Raw genomic sequence first — 23229 nt, forward strand, 5'->3', positions numbered from 1 at the left:
TACAACTCATCATTGTCAGGCAGCTGACCAAATATAAATTCATTCTGTGCCAAAATTTCTGAGAAAAGTGTGACTGAAATATATGCTGGATGAAAAGACACAACAGACAGACAAAAAGACAGATGAATAGACAGATGAAAAGACAGATGAATAGACATATGAAAAGACAGATGAATCGACATATGAATAGACAGATGAATAGACAGATGAATAGACAGATGAAAAGACAAGATGAATAGACAGATGAATAGACAGATGAAAAGACAGATGAATAGACAGATGAAAAGACAGATGAATAGACAGATGAAAAGACAGATGAATAGACAGATGAAAAGAAAGATGAATACACATATGAATAGACAGATGAAAAGACAAATGAATAGACAGATGAATAGACAGATGAAAAGACAGACAGATGAATAGACAGATGAATAGTCTATTAATATGTCGATTCATCTGTCTTTTCATCTGTCTATTCATCTGTCTATTCATCTGACAGATGACAAGACAAATGAATAAACATATTAATAGACAGATGAAAAGACAGATGAATCGACATATTAATAGACAGATGAATAGACAGATGAAGACAGATGAAAAGACAGATGAATAGACAGATGAAAAGACAGATGAATCGACATATTAATAGACAGATGAAAAGACAGATGAATCGACATATTAATAGACAGATGAATAGACAGATGAAGACAGATGAAAAGACAGATGAATAGACAGATGAAAAGACAGATGAATCGACATATGAATAGACAGATGAAAAGACATATGAATAGACAGATGAATAGACAGATGAAAAGACAGATGAATAGACAGATGAAAAGACAGATGAATAGACATATTAATAGACAGATGAAAAGACAGATGAATCGACATATTAATAGACAGATGAAAAGACAAATGAATAGACAGATGAATAGACAGATGAAGACAGATGAAAAGACAGATGAATAGACAGATGAAAAGACAGATGAATAGACATATTAATAGACAGATGAAAAGACAAATGAATAGACAGATGAATAAACAGATGAAAAGACAGATGAATAGACATATTAATAGACAGATGAAAAGACAGATGAAAATACAGATAAATAGACAGATGAAAAGACAAATGAATAGACATATTAATAGACAGATGAAAAGACAGATGAATAGACAGATGAATAGACAGATGAAAAGACAGATGAATAGACAGATGAATAGACATATGAATAGACAGATGAATAGACAGATGAAAAGACATATGAATAGACAGATGAAAAGACATATGAATAGACAGATGAATAGACAGATGAAAAGACAGATGAATAGACAGATGAAAAGACAGATGAATAGACATATTAATAGACAGATGAAAAGACAGATGAATCGACATATTAATAGACAGATGAAAAGACAAATGAATAGACAGATGAATAGTCAGATGAAGACAGATGAAGACAGATGAAAAGACAGATGAATAGACAGATGAAAAGACAGATGAATAGACATATTAATAGACAGATGAATAGACAAATGAATAGACAGATGAATAGACAGATGAAAAGACAGATGAATAGACAGATGAAAAGACAGATGAAAAGACAGATTAATAGACATACAGATGACAAGGTGATCACAATACAGCCTTCCTCTTAGAGTGGAATATAATAATCTATTTAAACAATGACTGTCATCCCATTGTGTGCATGTGCTGTATTGAATTATAAATAACTGTGCCATTTATAGGTTAATAATAAGTTACTTCATACCTTCTAAAGGTTGTCTGAGTTTCATTCTAGAGAGTTCATATCGTATATTTGGACCATTGTCTCTGTTTGGTGAAGACCAGGCTATAGATATGATAGTCTGTGATACCACTATAGGGAGAGGTGGGTCCTGTCCCTCAGGCACTGTGGCATCAGTTCTTACAACAACAACTGTACTTTCAGTGCATCCAGCATCTGCATAGAAAAATAATTCATATATAAAAATACAGAAAATATTCCGATGTAAAATCCCAATGAAAATGGTTCTTATTTTGCTAATTTATTGTCAATTTTAAAAATGAGCATGTATCTCTAATGTAGGGGTAGTTTTATTTTCCTATTTAGTTGCATGTATAAAGGGGCACATTTAAAACTTAGATATGCATTCAACAAAAGATATAATTGATTGAAAGGCATCTATTACCTGTACAAGCTGTTAGAGTAATAAAAAATTGTGTGTATGGAAACAGATCCTCAATCACCACAGTCTGTAAACTTGTATTCCTGATCTCAACACTAGGATTAGGTAATCGGATTGTGTAGTATTCCAGTATACCATTAGGTTTTCTTGGTGGTTGCCATGTCACTTCTAATGATGTAGGACTAACTTTCTGTACTGCTGGTGGCAACAATTCACTTGGTTCTTAATGCAAATTATTACAGAATTCGTCAATTTTAATTTTAAAAATGTACAAGCTAAACTTTAATGTTAGTTTACAGTTAATTTAATCAAAGCAAACATTTATTATGCATATTTTTCAGAATTCAAAAAATTACTTCAGAATATATGTAATTCCCTAGACAACAATATTTTTTTATTAACACAACTGAAGAGGGGATTAAAATTTATACCCTTCGTTTAACATTTAAATCGCAGATAAAAATCATTTATATTATAACGAATAATTCTAGAGTTTTTAATCATAAACATTCTTATCGAACAACTTTTGCTTTTAAACAATGAATTTGTCACTTACTAGCTGACATTGTGGTAACAGCTGACCATGGTGTAAAAGTTGCCCCTGCATCATTTCTAACCATAATTCTGTAGTTGTAAGTTGTAAAGGGAGATAATTCAACAGATTCATCCACATATGCTAGGTCAGTTGATGGCAATATTTGGGTAATGACTACAGGATTTGATTGTGTTTCTGATGAATAGCGCTCTATGATGTATTCACTAATCAAACCATTTGGATGTACAGGTTCTGACCATGTAATAAGAACTGAAGTTGGGGTCAGAGAGGTCAAGGTTGGCATTGAAAACTCTTCTGGTACTGAAATAAGAAACATTCAAAATTGTATATTCAACTAACTTTTATTTATTCAGATTAAAACATGACCTGAAAATTGTTGGTACATGCATTTGATACACATGGGATCATTTGTAAGATGAACATAGTTTTCTCATTTGCATTGTTTACATTTGTCATTTCAAGGCCTTTTATAGCCAACTATGCGGTATGGGTATTGCTTACTGTTCAAGGCCGTAGAGCAACCTTTAGTTGTTAAATTTCTGTGTCATTTGGTTTCTTGTGGAGAGTTGTCTCATTGGCAATCATACCACATCTTCTGTTTTTACATATGTCTTGGTCTTTTTTGTGTTGCTGGGTTATCTCATTGATGTTTACCACACATCACCTTTCATACATACACAGGAGCAGTGCATTGGTGAGTTAACAAAAATCTGAAAAGTGTTTTTTTTTATGACATCAGAATTATTTTATAGTTTTTATGTGAAAAGTTCTATTTCTTTAACTTTTATCTCATCTTTATTACTAAATATATTCAAGAAAATCTTCAATAAAAGAGAAAAATTTCACCGAAAATTCCATTATCACATCTTTGACAAGTATGTAAAATAAGCAAATAATGGACCGATAAAACTCACAGTCAGGCAAAGTCCTGATAATATTAGACAGACTACTGTTGGTACATCCTCCAGATGTACAAGCCTCCACAATGAAACTGTACAGTTCAAATGGTGCTAAGTCTTCTATTGTTAGTGGCATTTCATCAAATGTAGCCTTAAATACATTTTGTGTAAAATATTAAGAATTTATGCTTTCTGATCAATGAAGTATTGCAAAACATAAAATTTTTGTCTTTGTGTAAGATAATAAACGAATTCCAATTTAAAAAAGTGTTATATACCTTCAAGTCTAGCAAACTTATGTTTCCCTGTTTTTTTTTCAGTAAAACAGCACTGCTTCAAAACATGTTTTTATATTTTTGAAAAATTTGTGTCAAGAGTAAAATAAATGTTTACAGGAATCCAAAATAAAAAATTAAGTAATAAAGTATATTCAATTTATTAATAACAAATTTTGAAATATAATCTACAATTACTTACTGATTTTGCAAGTATTCCATTCACATATATCTTATATTCAGCTATGTATCCATTACTTATCAAGGGAGCCTGCCATGTCAAGTTGACAGACCTGGTCCCTATATCTACTATCATTGGAGGATCCAGTCCTATTGGTTCTGAAAAAAACAATGACCTAATTTTTTACCAATGAAAAACATTTTTGGCATGAAAATTGACCTACTGAAATATGTTTTAAAAAAATTAGCAATAAATCCCATAAAAATTTTATTAGAACTAAATAGAAATTATTCAAAACATGTGAACCAATGGTGGTTAAAGCTGTCTCCCTCCTTGGGGACCAAAGTGTTTAGAAAATATCTTAATGAATCAACTCACTATCTTGTAAAGTTACAATCATCACCCATGGAGAATAAGTAGAACCTTGACTGTTGGTAGCCTTTATCCTGAAGTCATATTCCATATAGGGTTGTAGCTGTTGCTTAGTATAGATGTAAGATGTTGTTGGTCCAAATATACTGTAAAGAAAAGGATATTAAATTACCATAAAATATCAAATTATTTTAACATAACAAATGAAATATTCCTTTATAATAAATTGTATGAAACATCATGTTAAAACATCTGTACTAATTATTTCATTTTAGAATGACTTACTCTTTGACAATAGTAGAGTTGTTACGATCTCTAAATTGTATAACATAAACTGGTGCATCTCCAGCATTCTGTCTACCAACTGAGGACCATGTTGCTGTGACTGAGGTCGATGTCTGTGATATTACAGTAGGTGGTTCTACACCATCAGGTGCTGAAAGTATTCAAGTATTTCGAAATGTTAAACTATCAAAAAGAAAGTAAGCTGTCTATCTTTTTATCAAAATAGAGGATAAATATTATTGACTTATCTATTTACATCTTTTTCTATTTTTTCTCCTGATTTTGAATCAGTTTAAAAAACAATTTGATGTTGCTTAAAAATATGTGTTATTCAATCTAGTATTACTCCAAAAATCTTAATGATATGAACAGTAAACAGTATGTGTGCAAAAATGAGTTAAATAATGATAAAATATAACTTACATCCTTCTGGCATATCTAACTGTAGAGTATTACTGAGTATATATCCTGCTGTGTTAGAGGCATTCACCTGTACACTATAGGTAGACATAGGTATAACAGGTGTTACCTGTACCCACTGGTTAGATACAGTGTTGTTGTATACACTTCTACGGTCCTCGATAGTACTGTAGTCCCAATTATCTGAAATAAGCCCATAAAAATAAGTATAAAGAGATATAGTATGATTGCCTATTAAACAAGAATCTATCAATGACCAAGGAAGGTAACAATAAATGTCTAAAGGTCACCATATGTGCTAAACAATGGGCATATACCATGGTCGCCTATAATAATTTAATTGTCATATCATCAATTTGTTTTTTATTCTAAAAATTGTTAAATATCAAAATGTTTCTATACAATTTTCATAAACCAGTGCTAATCATACTAGCCATTCACAGAGTAAACAAAGTTATATTTTGGTGAGGCACCCACAGGAACCTTCCGATAATGCTGCCATCCAACACAAGAAAAGAAATAAATTATAATAGACCATTCTTAACCAATAATGAGTCCTAATGGGGAAAAGAACAGTGATTGGAAATTATTTCTCTCTTACAGAATTCATTGGAAATTAAATGCACCCGATTTCGTATACTTCAAATTCAATCTGATGCTCCCGAAAATATGTTAATCAACATACTCTCGAGACACAACCACTTTTACAGATTACTGGCCATTCCCGATAGTTTGATGATCGAACGCATAGTTAAAATTCAGCATAGACAAGTGATATTTATACTTTGTCCTTTACTCTCGGCGACCGAAAAATTTTACAGCATTCCTGACAGGATTGGAAGCAGTACCTCTGGCCAAGGGAAGCCAGTCAAATTGGTACGGGATTGCTGGTAAAATGTCATATATTTTGGGGAAGAAATTTGAATGAACACACAATTATACACAGCCTGACAACTTATTGTATTATTCTTTCCACGATGCAAGAGGAGATACACATTTTAGAAGAATAATTTTAACAAACATTTTCACAACAAAATCATTTTATTTTAATTTCTATTTATAGTTTACTTACATACTTACAATGAGCTTTCATTTTCAGTTGCTATTTATAACGTTACTTACCATTGTCACATTGTGACGTTTAAATTTTTACAACCCAATTTTGTACTTCAGCATGATTTTATGTATTGTTTTATCCTGATGACGGTGCCCTAGGCGACGAAACATGTTGATTAATAAATTTCTGCAGCAGTCCCTAAAGTGTTTTTGTTATAAGACTCTCTACAATTTTCATAAATGTTTAATTGGAAAACAAAACAAGTGAATTCATTATATTTGTACTATCAGATTTGAAATTATTGTGATTAAAAAATTCTGCACTAATTTGATCTCACCTGGATCTTTATAAAATAATCCATTTAAGAAGATATTATAATGAATTAATCCATTTGGAGTGTCTGGAGGGGTCCATTTTACACTTATGGTCCTAGAATCATGAATCTTAGCCTCCATAACAACAAAACCATTAGGTTTAGCCTCAAGGGTTCTACCATTGATCAATCGACTGGACCCACAACCTTTTACAGTACAAGCCACTACTCTGAAAGTATGTAGACTGAATGGTTCTAGTCCTGATAGTAGATGACTAAACAATAGACCTTGGTAAATTAGTACTTCATTATGATATAGAAAGTATGCTGTAATGTGACCTGAAAAAAGATAAATTGAAATCAGTATGATGGTATTTAATATTAATTTCGAGAATAAAATTGAATTTTACTATTCTGGTATATATCATGAAATTCAATTTGTTTTTGAAAATAAAAGTCTTCCATTAAATTGTTAGAAACATTATTCTTTTGGCAATTTAACACATTAAATCAATCACCAATACCATTATATTTGTTCTTAGATTTAATATAAATTCATCTAAATTACATCAATTTTTAATCTATTGACAAATTAACTTCAAATATCTGTAGTCATTAGAAAAATGACTCTATATATGATTTTTTTTTTCTCAGTTTATACCATTTGGTCTTAATGGTCTGTTCCATGTCACATTCAGTTCTGAGTATGAAAGGGAGATAATTGTGGGCTCTTCAACTCCTTCAGGTGAGCTTTCCTCTGTTCTTATAGTACTCTGGGAACTCAGTGTACAGCCTCCTCCTGTACAAGCCTAAATAAAAAAGAACATACAACTATGCAGTTTATAAAACTGTGTGGTATATACAATTATTGGATTGCATGGACTACCTTGCTAATAAAAAACATTCAGAAATAAAGATATTTTATCAGATAATCCAAATGTTATTAATTGGATAATGGTATCTGTTTTTTAAAGGGGCATTTGCTGTCAAATTTATGTTCACCAATTTGACTCAAAATTCTCATATTGCTTCTCAATGATAAACAATAGAAATTTATAAATTAACTGTAATTGTCAAAACAATAAACATACTTACTGCTACTATGATGTAATAAACAGTGCCTGGTAATAACTCAGAAATGATAAAGTCAGTGAAGAAATCTGAATTATTGTACACAACATGACCATTTACTACAGGAAACTGTGAGACATATATCACATATCTCTCTAAAACACCGTTCAGTTGTTGTGGCTCTTCCCATCTTACTTCTATTTCTGTTGTACCTACAGTACAAGTCTTCTGTTATATCATGATGTAAATGCATCTTTCCATGATAGAATATAATAGAGTATAAATTTATTAAATCTTTAAAAGAATTTGTCCATTGCTATTGTGAAAGGGCAAAGCTTCTTGGAAGAGCGCATCAAACTATACTTCAAATAAAATTAAACACCCCTAGTGAGTTGGATATTGTATTGATATTTCACTCATAATGGAGAGTCAACATTTTACATTGAAAAGGATCCATTAAATACTAAATTAACTAACTTCTTATCATTGCCCCAATTCAGATAAAGATGAGATGAAAGCTGTAACTTTGTGCTGTGCTTCCTAGGTTTTATACATTCAGACAAGAAAGTTCCTATATCAAAATTTGTACCAAGAGGTAGTTAAATGAAATGAAATTGAATATCTGTATTTATCAAGATTTTCAACATCATATGATCCAATCACTGAAAGACCCATGGGCCACCTCCTTAATTATTGAAAACTACCATTCTGCATAGACAACAATATCTTGGTGCAAATAAGATACAGCAATTAAGCTATCATCCTCAAGGTTTATCTAATAATTACTAGTTTATACTGAGGGATAACTATTTTTAACACCAACATTATTTTTCTTAACAGAATGTTACTTAAAGTAAAACAATCATATTTAGATATATCAGTAATGCAATTTCCTGAAATTTCCTGGTCAATACTTACCTAAAACTGTAAGTTGAGGTGTTTTCATGAATGATGGCGGTAACTGGGAAGTACTGAGAGCTGCTACAGGACTGTTTGTACATCCCACAATAGTACAGGCTCTTATATAGAACTGATAAGATGTATAGACCTACAAAATAGACCGATTTATAGTTACTAACAGCCACAATAGGTCGAAAGTACACTCTACCATTGAACTGGATGTAGCATAAATCTAGTTAGCTATAGGTGTTTTGAACAAAATAAGATATAATAAGCAAAGGAAATTTCTGGGCTGTGTATATTCTTGAATGCAACAGGCTTTTAATAGAAGTTTTTTAATAACTGTATATACTTTTTTCATTCAATAAATGATGATTGTACTTTAACTTTAGCTATAATTTTTTATGCCATCACAGTTTCCATTGAAGCACAGGCTCTTGATTCAGACAATTATTTATTTTATTCAAAAACCCTGTAATTCTAATCCACAAAACTTATACTTATATTGTATTTAATGAATATTACATGTTAAATAAGAAAACATTTACCTGTAGGTCTGAGATGTTAAACATTCTCTCACCCCCGGTATAGATGAGTTCTGCGTCTTTATACAGGAAATACCCTGTAATTAACCCATTAGGTTTCCCTGGATCCTGCCACATCAATGTCATGGAATCAATGTCTGCTAACGCTGTGGGAGCAGGCACATCTTCTGGTGCTGTAAAAACATAACAGAAAGCATTTGCTAGGGGGAAAAGTTACAATCAATTAGAGTAGTGGTCCAATGGCAGGGGACTGATTATAAAGACCTTTAAGAATCTTTCAAAAAGTCTTTTTCATAATAAAACAAAGGGTTAAGAAACCACAATGAAACTTCATGAGATGTTCCTTTAACCACATGGAACACCTAATAAAAAAAACTAGATATCATTGAGATGGGAGCCATCTCTGTGGGCCCCGCTGTGAATAATGTGCATTAAAAAATTGTATCTTTACCATAGGACATGGGTTTGTCAACTGAAATCTAAGTTTTTGACCTTGACCTTTGACCTATGAAGTTGTAAATAAATTATGACACACCCTTTGGTGTTGGTTTATAAACATGTCAAGTATAAACTTTGAAATAATAAAGGTTCTCAAGATATAGAGCGGACACGATCTTTACCATAGGACATGGGGTTGTCAACTGAAACCAAAGTTTTTGACCTTGACCTTTGACCTAGGAAGTTGCACATAAATTATGACACACCCTTTGGTGTTGGTTTATATACATGTCAAGTATAAACTTTGAAATGATAACGGTTCTCAAGATATAGAGCGGACACAATCTTTACCATAGGACATGGGGTTGTCAACTGAAACCAAAGTTTTTGACCTTGAACTATGCCCTAGGCAGTCGTTCATAAATTATGACACGCCCTCTGGTGTTGGTTCATATACATGTCAAGTATAAACTTTGAAATCATAACGGTTCTCAAGATATAGAGCGGACACGATCTTCACCTCAGGACACAGGGTTGTCAACTGAAACCAAAGTTTTTTGACCTTGACCTTTGACCTAGGAAGTTGTACATACATCATGACACGCCCTCTGGTGGTGGTTAATAAACATGTAAAGTATTAAGTATGAAATCATAATGGTTCTCTAGATATGGAGCGGACACAAAGTGTTACGGACGGACGGACGGACAGACGGACGGACAGACGGACGGACAGACGGACGGACGGACGGACAGACTGATCACTATAGGGGACCGCCTTTGGCGGGACCCTAATTAAAAAATTTAATGTCTGTAAAGAAATACAAGCAAAATATTTATCCTAGGAAATACATACACTTTTTATCTTATCTTAACACAAGACAAAAAATGTGCAAGAAAACAAGTCTCATGGCAGTTTAGGGTAATTTATTACTTCAATTAACAAACAGGCAATTAAAAGCTCAAAGAGGTGTTTGAGAGTTCTAGTTTGTTTCTTGACTTGATTTAGCAGATTTTCTCACAAAAGAAATTTGAAATATACATAAATGTATAACAATTGCCAGATAGAGTTGTCTACATTGTATAGACTTTGAATGATACCTAGATAAAACAAGAAATCATCAATTACCTGTGAGAAAAAAGGAGAATTAATGGAAATGATTTGTAAAAGCGGAAAATAATAAATGTATCATTATTCAAACCTTGTACTTAGTTTTTATGATAATCACCTTCCTGGTTAGTAAACACTATGACACCATCAGTGCTCTCAGTACAGCCTCCACCTGTACAAGCCATTATCTTAACACTGTAGTTTGTATTGGGTATGGCATTACTTATCTGGCCTGAAATGTACATACAGAAAATTAACTATTCAAGCCTTTATTTAACATTTTTTTGTCATTTCAGAATTCCATCTAATTCCTATTCATAGAAAATTTGTGATGTAAAACATGTTTTTATCCTTAATTCAAAGAATCAGAAAGCAGGGAGTATTTCCACCAGGTCCAACAAGTGATTAATTACAGTAGAAGAGACATTGATAATGTCTTCTCATTTATATTGGATAATTGACTTTTAAAAAAGATTAGATGCATAAATGGTCCTTATTGAACTAATTCTTTGGAATACTTATCAAGCAGATCCATCAAATAATATATTACTGTACATAAGTTTGAAATACCTTGAAAGGTTTTATCGTCATATTCAGCTTCCACAGGTAGAATGTCAGGATGTTCTATGTTATGTGCAAGTAAAACATACTTTTGTAGGAGACCCGATATAAGATCAGGCTGCCTCCACTTAGCAGTGATTACATAACCTGTTACAACTACTACATCATAGGGTGCTGATAAACCTTTAGGAGCTGTCAAAAGAAAACAAGCATTTTATTAAGTGGTTTATTTATAGTTTGCTAGAGTTCTATGACCTAAACTTTAAAGAAAAATGATCTGAGGGCAAACTAGAATCAAGATGGTCATTTTCATCTTATTAAGTTAGCTGCATGAATGTTTTTCTGTTTGAGATAGCTTTGAGGAAATGAAAGAATATGTTTCACTTCTAACAACTTTTAATAATTCAAATGCCTGAGATTTGACCAAAATTGTAAAGATCAAAGAGTAAATACAATAGATTAAAGTAAAATGCTGCCAAAAAAATGAAAATCTGAGAGACTTGGCAGCCCTTAATATGTGTGTTTTTGCTCCCCATGTACTGATTTTATGTCATGTATGAAAATCCCATATTCCTTGTGTTTTTTTTTATATTATGTCAGGTTTTTCTTCTCATTTTTTCTCATTCAGATTGAGTTGCTTCTCAATCAGAAATTAACAAGTTGTTGGATCAGATAAATTTTGTTTTGTATTCTATATTCTTACCTCCTTCTAAAGTTCTGCCATAAGACCAAGGACTCATGCCATGCCCAGCTTGATTATTGGCGTACACTCTGTACAAGTAATCTGTAAAGAAAGACAGATAACATGTCATTTTTGAGAATATTGTATAGGTATTTATAGAAGATTTTCCAAGTTAACAACTAAAATGAAAAATTTAAAACAGTTGAGAGATGTATTGCAAAAATTAAAAAAGTAAAATGGATCAAAGTGTCATATATGGCTTGGTTGTGTGGAATGTAACTTGAACAGTAGAGAATGGTCTTAATGAAAATTCAAATACCGTATATAAAATTAAAGAATTTTAACATATTTTTAAATAACTTGATAGGTGTGCAAACGTCTGCAAAGTTTAAAAAATGGGGGTTAAAAACTGCAAGAGGAGTTGATTACATAAAATTTTGTTTATTCTTATGGAAAAAATTTCTTAAAAAGTCTGAGATAAAATTCCTCAAACAAATTCAAAATAGCATCTGCATAACTACAATATATATGCAATACTGCTGTGAAATTTCATTGATTTGCATTGAAAACTTCAGACTATGTTGATTACAAAATTACCCACTTCTCCACACCTTATCAACAACACAGTACTATAACCAAGTTTTCCCTTATCCAGTAGAACATATGTATTTTGTCAATTAATTTGGTAGTCTGCACCTGCACATCAAGACTTATAGTTTTAGGAAAAGAATTTATTGAGAACTAACTGTGCATTACAATGCATACAGCGATATAGCATGTGCAAACTAAAAGCAAAGTGTACCTGAATATGGAGTTAAGTTTTTATCCTCATATAAATACTCTGTTCCATTGTAAATGTAGTCTAAAATGTCTTCTCTGCAAGTCCTGGAAGGTATTTGAAAAGGCGAACAGCCATCTAAATTGACGTTTGATAACGTCACAGCACTGACCACAAAGTTTAAATAAACAGGGTAAAAAAATGGAATGTAGTTCTGAACTCTTACATCTCTAAGACATCCACCAAACCCTGGAAATACACAGAACAGGACAAAATTATATTATAACTAACAATTCGTGCTACATTGCTCAGTGAATCATGAAAGCCAAAATTGATTGCAGTGAGAGAAAAAAATAATCATACAAGCAAAGAAACTGAACAAAATCATCATATAGCAGGTACAATCACTGCATAGCATAAACTTTATACTTGTATAAAGCTATCATTTATGGACTCTAACCATCTTTCCATGAATCAACCAATATTTCCAATGCATAGCATAAACTTTATTCTTGTATAAAGCCATCATTTATTTATGGACTCTAACCATCTTTCCACGAATATATTTCCACTGCACAGCATAAGCTTTATATTTCTTAAAGAGAAAACATAATAGTGTATCATAAGCCAATTTGGCTGACTGAATCTTTATGTTACTGTGCTTATCCAGTGACCTTTGGGGTATCACAATAGCAATGGCCAAAACAGTTTACCAAATTGTAGTTAGATTTCTTCTCCAACTAACTGATCAACTGGTAAAATATTTTAGCAGATTGCTCAAGTGAAATGTTGTTAGTATATATGAAGTGAGTGCTGTAAAATCAAAAGTAATACTTACCATCCAGATCCAGTTAGTTGATATCTTTGTCATTTGTTTCAAACACAAAAAAGACTTACTATAATATGAGTCACTGAATAAGAATGTCTAATTTTGACATGGAAACTTCTATCATAAATAGATTTTATAAATAAATAGTTGAAAACATTGTTTTGTAAGTCTATAATTAATAGCTCCGTTTTCCAACAACAAGTTAGTGCATAATTGTAATTTGGATTTTTTTTTCTAAAGCAATTACTTATCTGCTACCATTAAAGGGAAATAATTTACATTACTGAAAATCAGCAAAATGTTGTCACAATTTTTGTCTGACAAATATCAGCTTTCCTCATTTAATTTGTTTGTAACATTACTTTTATGATTATTAAACTTTTATCCCCTGTTTTGAAAAGAAACAACGAAATTTATTTTTAAGATGATTAAAATTTTGAAAAAAATTGTAGGCAAAATCAGAAGTTAATTTTTTAGTGTACAATAACTCAATAAAAATTATTTCCCTTTAATGCCAGCAGATCAGTAATTTGTATAGAAAATATTATACGAATCATAATTACACAATAACTTTGTCTCAGAAGACAAAGTTATAAAATATACATCTACAAAACAATGGTTTGAACTATTTATTTATAAAATCTATTTATGATAGAAGTTTCCATGTCAAAATTAGACCTTCTTATTCAGTGACTCATACTTTAGTAAGTCATTTTTGTGTTTGAAACAAATGACAAAGATATTAACTAACTGGATCTGGATGGTAAGTATTACTTTTGATTTCACAGCACTCACTTCATACTAACAACATTTCACTTGAGCAATCTGCTAATACATTTTACCAGTTGATCAGTTAGTTGGAGAAGAAATCTAACTGCAATTTGGTAAACTGTTTTGGCCATTGCTATTGTGATACCCCAAAGGTCACTGGATAAGCACTGTAATACTCGATGTACATTACTGTGGATTCATTTATTTTCGTGGGTACCAATTTTCGTGGATTAAGAAAAACTGTTTTGACTGTGCCCACAAAATCCACGAAAATTGGTATCCAACGAATAATAATGAATCCACAGTATATTGTATATATTCAGATAACCTTCTCATAAACTATTCATTCATTCATATTTGTATAAAGCTATCTTTTATTCACAGACGCTAACCATCTATCCATGAATCAATTAACCTAATCTTATTATTTTTAAATCTAATTTTTTACGTTCTAGTTTCCAATATGAAAAGTCATAATAAAATAGCTGAATAATTATTTTCATGGCTATTTCAATATATATCTCTCCCTGCATAACAATTGACTCACCTACAAATGGCAGTGTAAGACCATTATCTTTGACAAATTGAGTAGCCTCAGAGTTGTCAGGTATTCCACCAATAAAAACAGGGGAAACAGTTTCAACCTTGAGATTAAAATTTGAATCTCCATTAGACACAGTAATTGAGTTAATTGTAATCTCTGCTTGCTGGTTTGTCTTCTTTACAGCAATTGTGTGCCAATAACCATCACACAAAGAAATGTCTGAACGACTGAAGGTTACACTGCCTGTTGTAACATTATTAGAAAACTGCATATGTAGTGCACCATTTATCACTCCTAAATAAAAGTAAAGGCCTGGTCCACCATAAGTAAAGAACAACAGTCCAGTTTTCATGTCAGTCCTCATGGTAAGATGGAGACCGATGACGTCTTTTACTTCTAATCTGTTCCACAGCAAAGTTAGATACCCTTAAAAAGATTATGATATATGTCTTTTAAAGAAGCAGGAGAAGCCCAAAGATCTGAGTTTTACATATTCTTGTCGATTTATTTCCGCGTTACTTTTATACTCGAGCAAATTGCAAAAATAAGTTGGTTTACAGTAATAGAAATCTAGATGTTTCTACTGGTTTTATTTTGTTGTAGGATTGATGTTTCATTAACCAATACCTCACATATCCACTAATTCAGCCAAATATTACTGAGTTATCCTGCATACGAGTAAAATTACCTTGCCCCATAAAATGTGCACCTGAGTCCAAATTGGTAGGACATCCCTGCCAGTTAGCAAAAGCTAATTCAAATGTTTCAGCTTGTGTCCAATCTAAAGGTTCCCATACTTCTACAGGGTATAGCTGTTGTAATATCTCAACATCTTTGATACAGCCCTGGAAACTCTTCTCCAAAACCTGAAACATAATCAAAAGATATGTTGTATCTGAAGTTAAAGGAAAAATTGTCTGAATTTAATACTATTTCACATAACAAGGACAGCATACTATATGTTTTAATATGATCTGTATATAAACTAAAAATCATAATTTTCATTTAAATGACTTTATATGTTGGTAAATCATAAACAAAGGATCAAGACTGCATGACAACCATGTAAGGTATATAGCTAACAAATCATAAACAAAGTATCAAGACTGCATGACTACCATGTAAGGTATATAGCTAACAAATCATAAACCAAGCATCAAGACTGCATGACAACCATGTAAGGTATATAGCTAACAAATCATAAACAAAGTATCAAGACTGCATGACTACCATGTAAGGTATATAGCTAACAAATCATAAACAAAGTATCAAGACCGCATGACTACCATGTAAGGTATATAGCTAACAAATATGCAGTTTACTTAAAATAAATCATATATAAATGGAACTGATAAATATTTAGAAAATGTTTGAAACAAATTTGTAACAAAACATTGAAAAGTGTATCAAAACAATAAATGAGAAAATCACTGATTTTTTTAACAATTATCAATGGTCAACCTGGTGCATATTGTGATTATGCAGTTGTGTAAAAGAAACAAATGATGTATCACCTTAGCCTTCATAACAAAATAAAATTGATGTCACAGCCCACATGGTACCATACCTGTTTCCTAGAATCAGGACCACCTACTCTCCTGACAAAGTTTTTAGGTACACCTCCAATATAGAGACCTGATGTTGGCCCAATAATAGTCCCTGTTGCACATGTGTTTTCACGGACACCTAAAAGAAAACAAAACACAGTATTTTTTCTTGAAATCTGAACTTTAAGTACAAAGACTAAGTAAGACGATTGATAATAGTTTGTTAATAAATTTCATAACTGCATCAATATACATATTAAATTTGCTATGGAAACATTAATTTGCATACTCTTAATTATTAATTATTTAAGTAATGCTTTGTTTAAACTACCTTTGCATGCGCAGACTGTATTTGAAATAATCACGACTAAATACTCATATAATTTACATACTTAAATATTTCACAATGTAAAAATAAACAGTTCTGAGGAGGGAAGGAGGGGTTTGTCATCCTAAATTTCTGAAAAAATGTAGAAACTATTTTTTTTCATTATTTATTAATTCCCCAGTGACAATATGTGTAAACACTGAATTCCCACAAAAATAAAGGCCTTATTCTGATATCTCAAAAAGTTGACTATCTGACCCTAGAGATCAGTACTGATTATGTTCTAAAGGCTTTGATCTACTCAAAATTTACTTTAATAATGTATGTTTCAAAGCTCTTTTACTTCTTCAAAATTTGAATTATATAACTATTGAGTATACATTAATATAAGAATTGCCAGCAAACTTGCTTATGAAGTTTGATGAAATCAAGCATCTTAATCATATTAAGTCAAACCTGTCCATCTGACATCAATGGAAATGCTGGCAATTTTACCCTCTCTCTTTGCCTCCAGAAAGTGCCACTCTTGATCATTATATGGTAATCCTTCATCATTTGTTGGCGTGACAAATGATGAACAACCTGAACAATGCAAAATTATCATGCATAAACATGTTAAAGTGAGGATTTGTAACAATTCTTATTATGAAATGTCAGGTTTTTACTTGAAACACCTTAATAATAAAGCCAAATTTTATTTTATTCTATACCAGTGACCTATGGTAATTTGAATCCCATGAAAAATTCACCTTGTTCAATTTTACATTTGTACATTGTATTTTGATCACCAGGTAACTTTTAGGGGTCTTCAAAATATCAAAGGACACTAGATTTTTCTCTCTTTAAAAATTGCAATTTTGAAAGAATTTCGATTTTAGGAATCAATTTGTGTTAATTATTCAGATTTCAGAACAGAATTGATACAAATCTTACATAAACATAACAAAACAAACTATCACCTTTTGCATATAGCTATGGGTATAAACATACGAATGAAATAAAAGTTTCTTAATTCATTGAATTATTATTTTCTCATTTCAGTTTTTCTGGAAAATCTTCTATACTATTAAGTTTGCACACATCAACCATATGCAAAAGGTTTATTTTAAGAACATGTAATAAATCTAACATAATATCTTTTAGAATTGTAAAACTTTGGAATAAAATTGCAGTATTTCAGCCATTAGTGTAATCTGAAGTATGTACAGTATTACAAATTTAAAAAAAATCAGAATTATTACATGTACTTCCTAAGATGGAAAATAATAAATATAATTAAAATCACCATTTCACACAAGTGTATCTTAACTATGTGACTATCACTGCAAACACACACAATTTGACACAAATGTATTTTTTCTGAGAATAAGTGATTAATTTGCAGTATGGTTCAAATTGTAAAGGACACAAGCATATTATCATAAGGAAGACATGGGATTTTCCGGTTCTTTGTAAATGTCTCTTGACTAACAGATTAGATGAATGCATCAAGAACTGTTAGCTTTTAAAGTACAATTCTTAAAGAAAACCAAAAATCAAAGATCAAATAAATGCAAAAATTTTGCAATGCTGTAATTGCACAAAAAGTAGCCAAACATAAACTGATAAAAATAAATTAATTGAATAACTGGTACTCATATTTTATCATTATAAATTGTTTTGTTTTTATATATATTTTTACATTTAAAATGGCTATCATTCTTTGCCTCAATCAATAATTTCATTAAAAAAAATCCACTATATTTATTATTTCTCAGAAAAGCAAACATTTAGTGCTATATGGCCACAACCTTGTGCAAACAACAGTGCAAAACTTTTGTGAGTCATTATCAACTTCTATTTCAATGAATTCAACTTCTTTTCCATTTCTCCTAAATGTCTAGTATAACATTCTATTATAATTGTTTGATAAAATATCTAACTTTACAAGTTGAATTAATTCTTATAACATTAACAGAACCAATTTTACTGCAATAGATCAACATTTCAGCAATTAATGTCTCTTCAGTGATGTTTAAAGCCAAAATATTTATAAGTCCTATTAATAATACCAATGTTAAAGCGCTGATAAAATGTGATATTTTGCCAAGAAAGTAAAATAAAGAAGTTGAACTCAAAACTATTCAACTAGCAGCAGGCATGTAATGCTTGGGCAAATCAGTGCTTCACTGCAAACCGCATTCTTTTCAAACCTTGATATTTATTGTCAATTTGAATCATGGAATATTCATTGTCACGCATCACTCGCAGATAATGCCATTCATTATCATTATATGTGCGATCATCATCCATAAGTGGATCGATCTCCACATAGGACGTGCAGCCTAAACAAAAATCAATATTAGTATTATTAGGGTTTCCACACTGGAAATGGATCTTAAAAATAAACAAACTCATTTAGTTATGTTTGACTAAAATGAAGACTCATCAATTAAATAAATCAGACACCATATTGACCACATTACCATGTTGGTTTTATTTCACATTGTATCTTATACTACACAAAAGTTAACTCACCTCTATCATATTATGTATTGCTGGTATATCATTTTTGCATTTTATTCTCTGTACCTGATTAGGGACTTCCCACTATGAATTTTCCTCAGAGTTCATTATTTTTTTTATTTTACTTTTTACCTTTGATTACAATTGTTTTTAAAGAATACGGTAAATTTAGTAAAGTTGAAAGGAAAAGATGTCATGTACATTTGTAAATTCAATAATATCAACTAATTTCCTCTATATAAAAATATTAAACCTTATACTAAGCTTAGAACAAACTTACCTTGTGGGTCAAATAGAAACCAAGGACGACCAGACTTAAACTGCAAAGCAATAAATTCATCTTGATTCCCCACAGAACCAGCAAACATCAGCAGGGAATCAGTTGTCTTTGTTCTAAACCAAAACCTTATTCCTGAATAAAAAAATATATTAAAAATTACTCCTTTATACTAAAACACATAGAAAAATATCCACAAATTCTTTTGAAAAAGTAACAGTAACAATGTATGATCATAGAAATTATTAGGAAATGCATCAATGTGATTATTTTCTTTATGGATTATGGTCCTTTGTTTCACACTTATATATTCAATTTGTTAGTCAATAATGAATTTTATTAATACAGCTTAAAGCATAGGCATTTATTTTTAGAACCTAAAACATGGCATTTTATCTTCACCAGAAAGTGGATCTAACAAAATAAACTAGAGGCTCTAAAGAGCCTGTGTCGCTCACCTTGGTCTATGTGAATATTAAACAAAGGACACAGATAGATTCATGACAAAATTGTGTTTTGGTGATGGTGATGTGTTTGTACATCTTACTTTACTGAACATTCTTGCTGCTTACAATTATCTCTATCTATAATGAACTTGGCCCAGTAGTTTCAGTGGAAAATGTTAGAAAAAATGTACAAATTTTATTAAAATTGTTAAAAATTGACTATAAAGGACAATAACTTCTTAGGGGGTCAATTGACCATTTTGGTCATGTTGACTTATTTTTAGGTCTTACTTTGCTGTACATTATTGCTGTTTACAGTTTATCTCTATCTATAATAATATTCAAGATAATAACAAAAAACTGCAAAATTTCCTTAAAATTACCAATTCAGGGGGAAGCAACCTAACAACGGGTTGTCCGATCCATCTGAAAATTTTAATGCAGATAGATCTTGACCTGATAAACAATTTCATACCCTGTCAGATTTGATCTAAATGCTTTGGTTTTTGAGTTATAAGCCAAAAACTGCATTTTACCCCTATGTTCTATTTTTAGCCGTGGTGGCCATCTTGTTTGGATGGCCAGGTCGCTGGACACATTTTTTAAACTAGATACCCAAAAGAAGATTGTGGCCAAGTTTGGATTAATTTGGCCCAATAGTTTCAGAGGAGAAGATTTTTGTAAAAGATTACTAAGATTTACAAAAATGGTTAAAAATTGACTATAAAGGGCAATAACTCCTAAAGGGGTCAACTGACCATTTCGGTCATGTTGACTTATTTGTAAATCTTACTTTGCTGAACATTATTGCTGTTTACAGTTTATCTCTATCTATAATAATATTCAAGATAATAACCAAAAACAGCAAAATTTTCTTAAAATTACCAATTCAGCGGCAGCAACCCAACAATGGGTTGTCCGATTCACCTGAAAATTTCAGGGCAGATAGATCTTGACCTGATAATCAATTTTACACCCTGTCAGATTTGATCTAAATACTTTGGTTTTTGAGTTTAAGCCAAAAAACTGCATTTTACCCCTATGTTCTATTTTTAGCCATGGTGGCCATCTTGGTTTGTTGGCCAGGTCACCGGACACAATTTTTAAACTAGATACCCTAATAATGATTGTAGCCGCCAAATTTGGTTATATTTGGCCCAGTAGTTTCAGAGGAGAAGATTTTTGTAAAAGATAACTAACATTTACGAAAAATGGTTAAAAATTGACTATAAAGGGCAATACCTCCTAAAGAGGTCAACTGACCATTTTGGTCATGTTGACTTATTTGTAGATCTTACTTTGCTGAACATTATTGCTGTTTACAGTTTATCTCTATCTATAATATTATTCAAGATAATAACCAAAAACAGCAAAATTTTCTTTAAATTACCAATTCAGTGGCAGCAACCTAACAACCGGTTATCCGATTCATCTGAAAATTTCAGATAATAAATAATGATTGTGGCCAAGTTTGGTTAAATTTGGCCCAGTAGTTTCAGAGGAGAAGATTTTTGTAAAAGTTAACGCAGGACGACGACGGACGACGACGGACAACGCCGGACACCGGACGCCAAGTGATGAGAAAAGTTCACTTGGCCCTTCGGGTCAGGTGAGCTAAAAACTTATTCTTATCAAAATTTTTTAGGTTTTGTAATATCTAAGTGTTTGTATAAAACCTACCAGTAAAACCAACATTAAAAGGAATTATAGAAGCAGGAAACTTATAATATCCTCCTCCGGGAAATCTGGTTCCCTGTATAACATTTGCTGGAAAACTAAGTGATGTTTCTGTTTTCTGTACCGAGTAAAGAGGTTGTGGACCATTTAACAACAGTGGTGGTGACCAGGATATTCTAATTACAGTAGAACTCAAACTGTCAATATGTGGTTTGGAAAATCCCTCTGGAACTATGATTGGAAAATAAAATTACAGATAGAATGAAATGTTATAGATTTGAGTCATTATAATTATAACAATTTGATCGTTTTTGAAAAGATGTTGAAATATTATTATACCCTGTCACACTTTTGCGTCAATAAATTGTTATATTATTTCTCAATTTATTACACAAAAGATGTAAAAGATCATTTTACTAGGACAGTTCAGAATCAACCATGAAAGAAAATTTGAAATAGGTAAAATGTTCAAGACAAATCTCATACATACTGGCTTGTAATGTTGACCCATGGCTATCTGTACTGTTGATGCATCCCACATGGTTACACACTTGTATCTTGAATGTGTAGTTTGTGTATGGTTCCAATTGATGTAGTGTGTGTGTAGTGATGTTAGGATCAGTTGTAACTAACAGCTAGGAAAGAGAACAATATCATAAGTATTAGTTGTAACTAACAGCTAGGAAAAAGAACACTATCATAAGGATTAGTTGTAACTAACAGCTAGGAAAAAGAACACTATCATAAGTATTAGTTGTAACTAACAGCTAGGAAAGAGAACACTATCATAAGCATTAGTTGTAACTAACAGCTAGGAAAGAGAACACTATCATAAGCATTAGTTGTAACTAACAGCTAGGAAAGAGAACACTATCATAAGTATTAGTTGTAACTAACAGCTAGGAAAAAGAACACTATCATAAGTATTAGTTGTAACTAACAGCTAGGAAAGAAAACAATATCATAAGGATTAGTTGTAACTAACAGCTAGGAAAGAGAACACTATCATAAGCATTAGTTGTAACTAACAGCTAGGAAAGAGAACACTATCAATAGCATTAGTTGTAACTAACAGCTGGGAAAGAGAACACTATCATTAGCATTAGTTGTAACTAACAGCTAGGAAAGAGAACACTATCAATAGCATTAGTTGTAACTAACAGCTGGGAAAGAGAACACTATCATAAGCATTAGTTGTAACAACAATTAAGAAATACAGGAAAAACTTTTTTAAAGCAATACCACTGAACAACTTGAAATTTTACTAAAGAAATAAAGTTCTTACAGAGTATTATTCTTCCAATACTATGTACAAAGCATTAAAAAGTCATACAATTTACTGTAGCAAAAATTCTTTAATATAATACTCAGACAATATTTTAAGACTTTAACATGAAATACCATACCTTCCACATGAATGGCGGTGCAAAGGGAAAGGCAGTTTCATTGGTTGGTTCAAAGAAAAAGACACCATAAGACTGGATCATTCCTCTAGCTTCATTTTCAGATGGTGCTGTCCAATTGATAGTCACAGCTGTACTACTGTGTGGTAGAACTTTTGGTGTAGACATCTCTAAAGGTACAGCTTCCCCAGTCTTAGATCCTATCCATGGACTAGCTGTCTTTCCCTTGTTGTTTTCTGCTAAAACCTGAAATAATAATTATTGTATGGTTTAT

General features: G+C 31.6%; 1 protein-coding gene across 1 annotated transcript in view; it reads right to left on the reverse strand.

The window, feature by feature from the left end:
• Nucleotides 1–23229, reverse strand: part of LOC143066258 (usherin-like) — a 96636-nt gene that overhangs the window by 47733 nt on the left and 25674 nt on the right. Inside the window, exons 17-41 of the mRNA XM_076239250.1 lie at nt 22959–23201; nt 22043–22187; nt 21556–21783; nt 19433–19564; nt 18840–18971; nt 16340–16458; nt 15461–15638; nt 14776–15198; nt 12653–12877; nt 11872–11952; nt 11178–11360; nt 10726–10839; nt 9065–9234; nt 8535–8664; nt 7641–7828; nt 7207–7354; nt 6570–6884; nt 5179–5358; nt 4756–4906; nt 4477–4616; nt 4120–4256; nt 3658–3793; nt 2744–3043; nt 2191–2409; nt 1770–1961 (exon numbers count right to left, since the gene is read on the reverse strand). Coding sequence (XP_076095365.1) covers nt 1770–1961; nt 2191–2409; nt 2744–3043; nt 3658–3793; nt 4120–4256; nt 4477–4616; nt 4756–4906; nt 5179–5358; nt 6570–6884; nt 7207–7354; nt 7641–7828; nt 8535–8664; nt 9065–9234; nt 10726–10839; nt 11178–11360; nt 11872–11952; nt 12653–12877; nt 14776–15198; nt 15461–15638; nt 16340–16458; nt 18840–18971; nt 19433–19564; nt 21556–21783; nt 22043–22187; nt 22959–23201 — 4609 coding nt within the window. The remainder of the gene's footprint in view (nt 1–1769; nt 1962–2190; nt 2410–2743; nt 3044–3657; nt 3794–4119; nt 4257–4476; nt 4617–4755; nt 4907–5178; nt 5359–6569; nt 6885–7206; nt 7355–7640; nt 7829–8534; nt 8665–9064; nt 9235–10725; nt 10840–11177; nt 11361–11871; nt 11953–12652; nt 12878–14775; nt 15199–15460; nt 15639–16339; nt 16459–18839; nt 18972–19432; nt 19565–21555; nt 21784–22042; nt 22188–22958; nt 23202–23229) is intronic.

This window comes from Mytilus galloprovincialis, chromosome 3 (assembly GCF_965363235.1).
Source record: "Mytilus galloprovincialis chromosome 3, xbMytGall1.hap1.1, whole genome shotgun sequence".
Taxonomy (NCBI): Eukaryota; Metazoa; Mollusca; class Bivalvia; order Mytilida; family Mytilidae; genus Mytilus; species Mytilus galloprovincialis.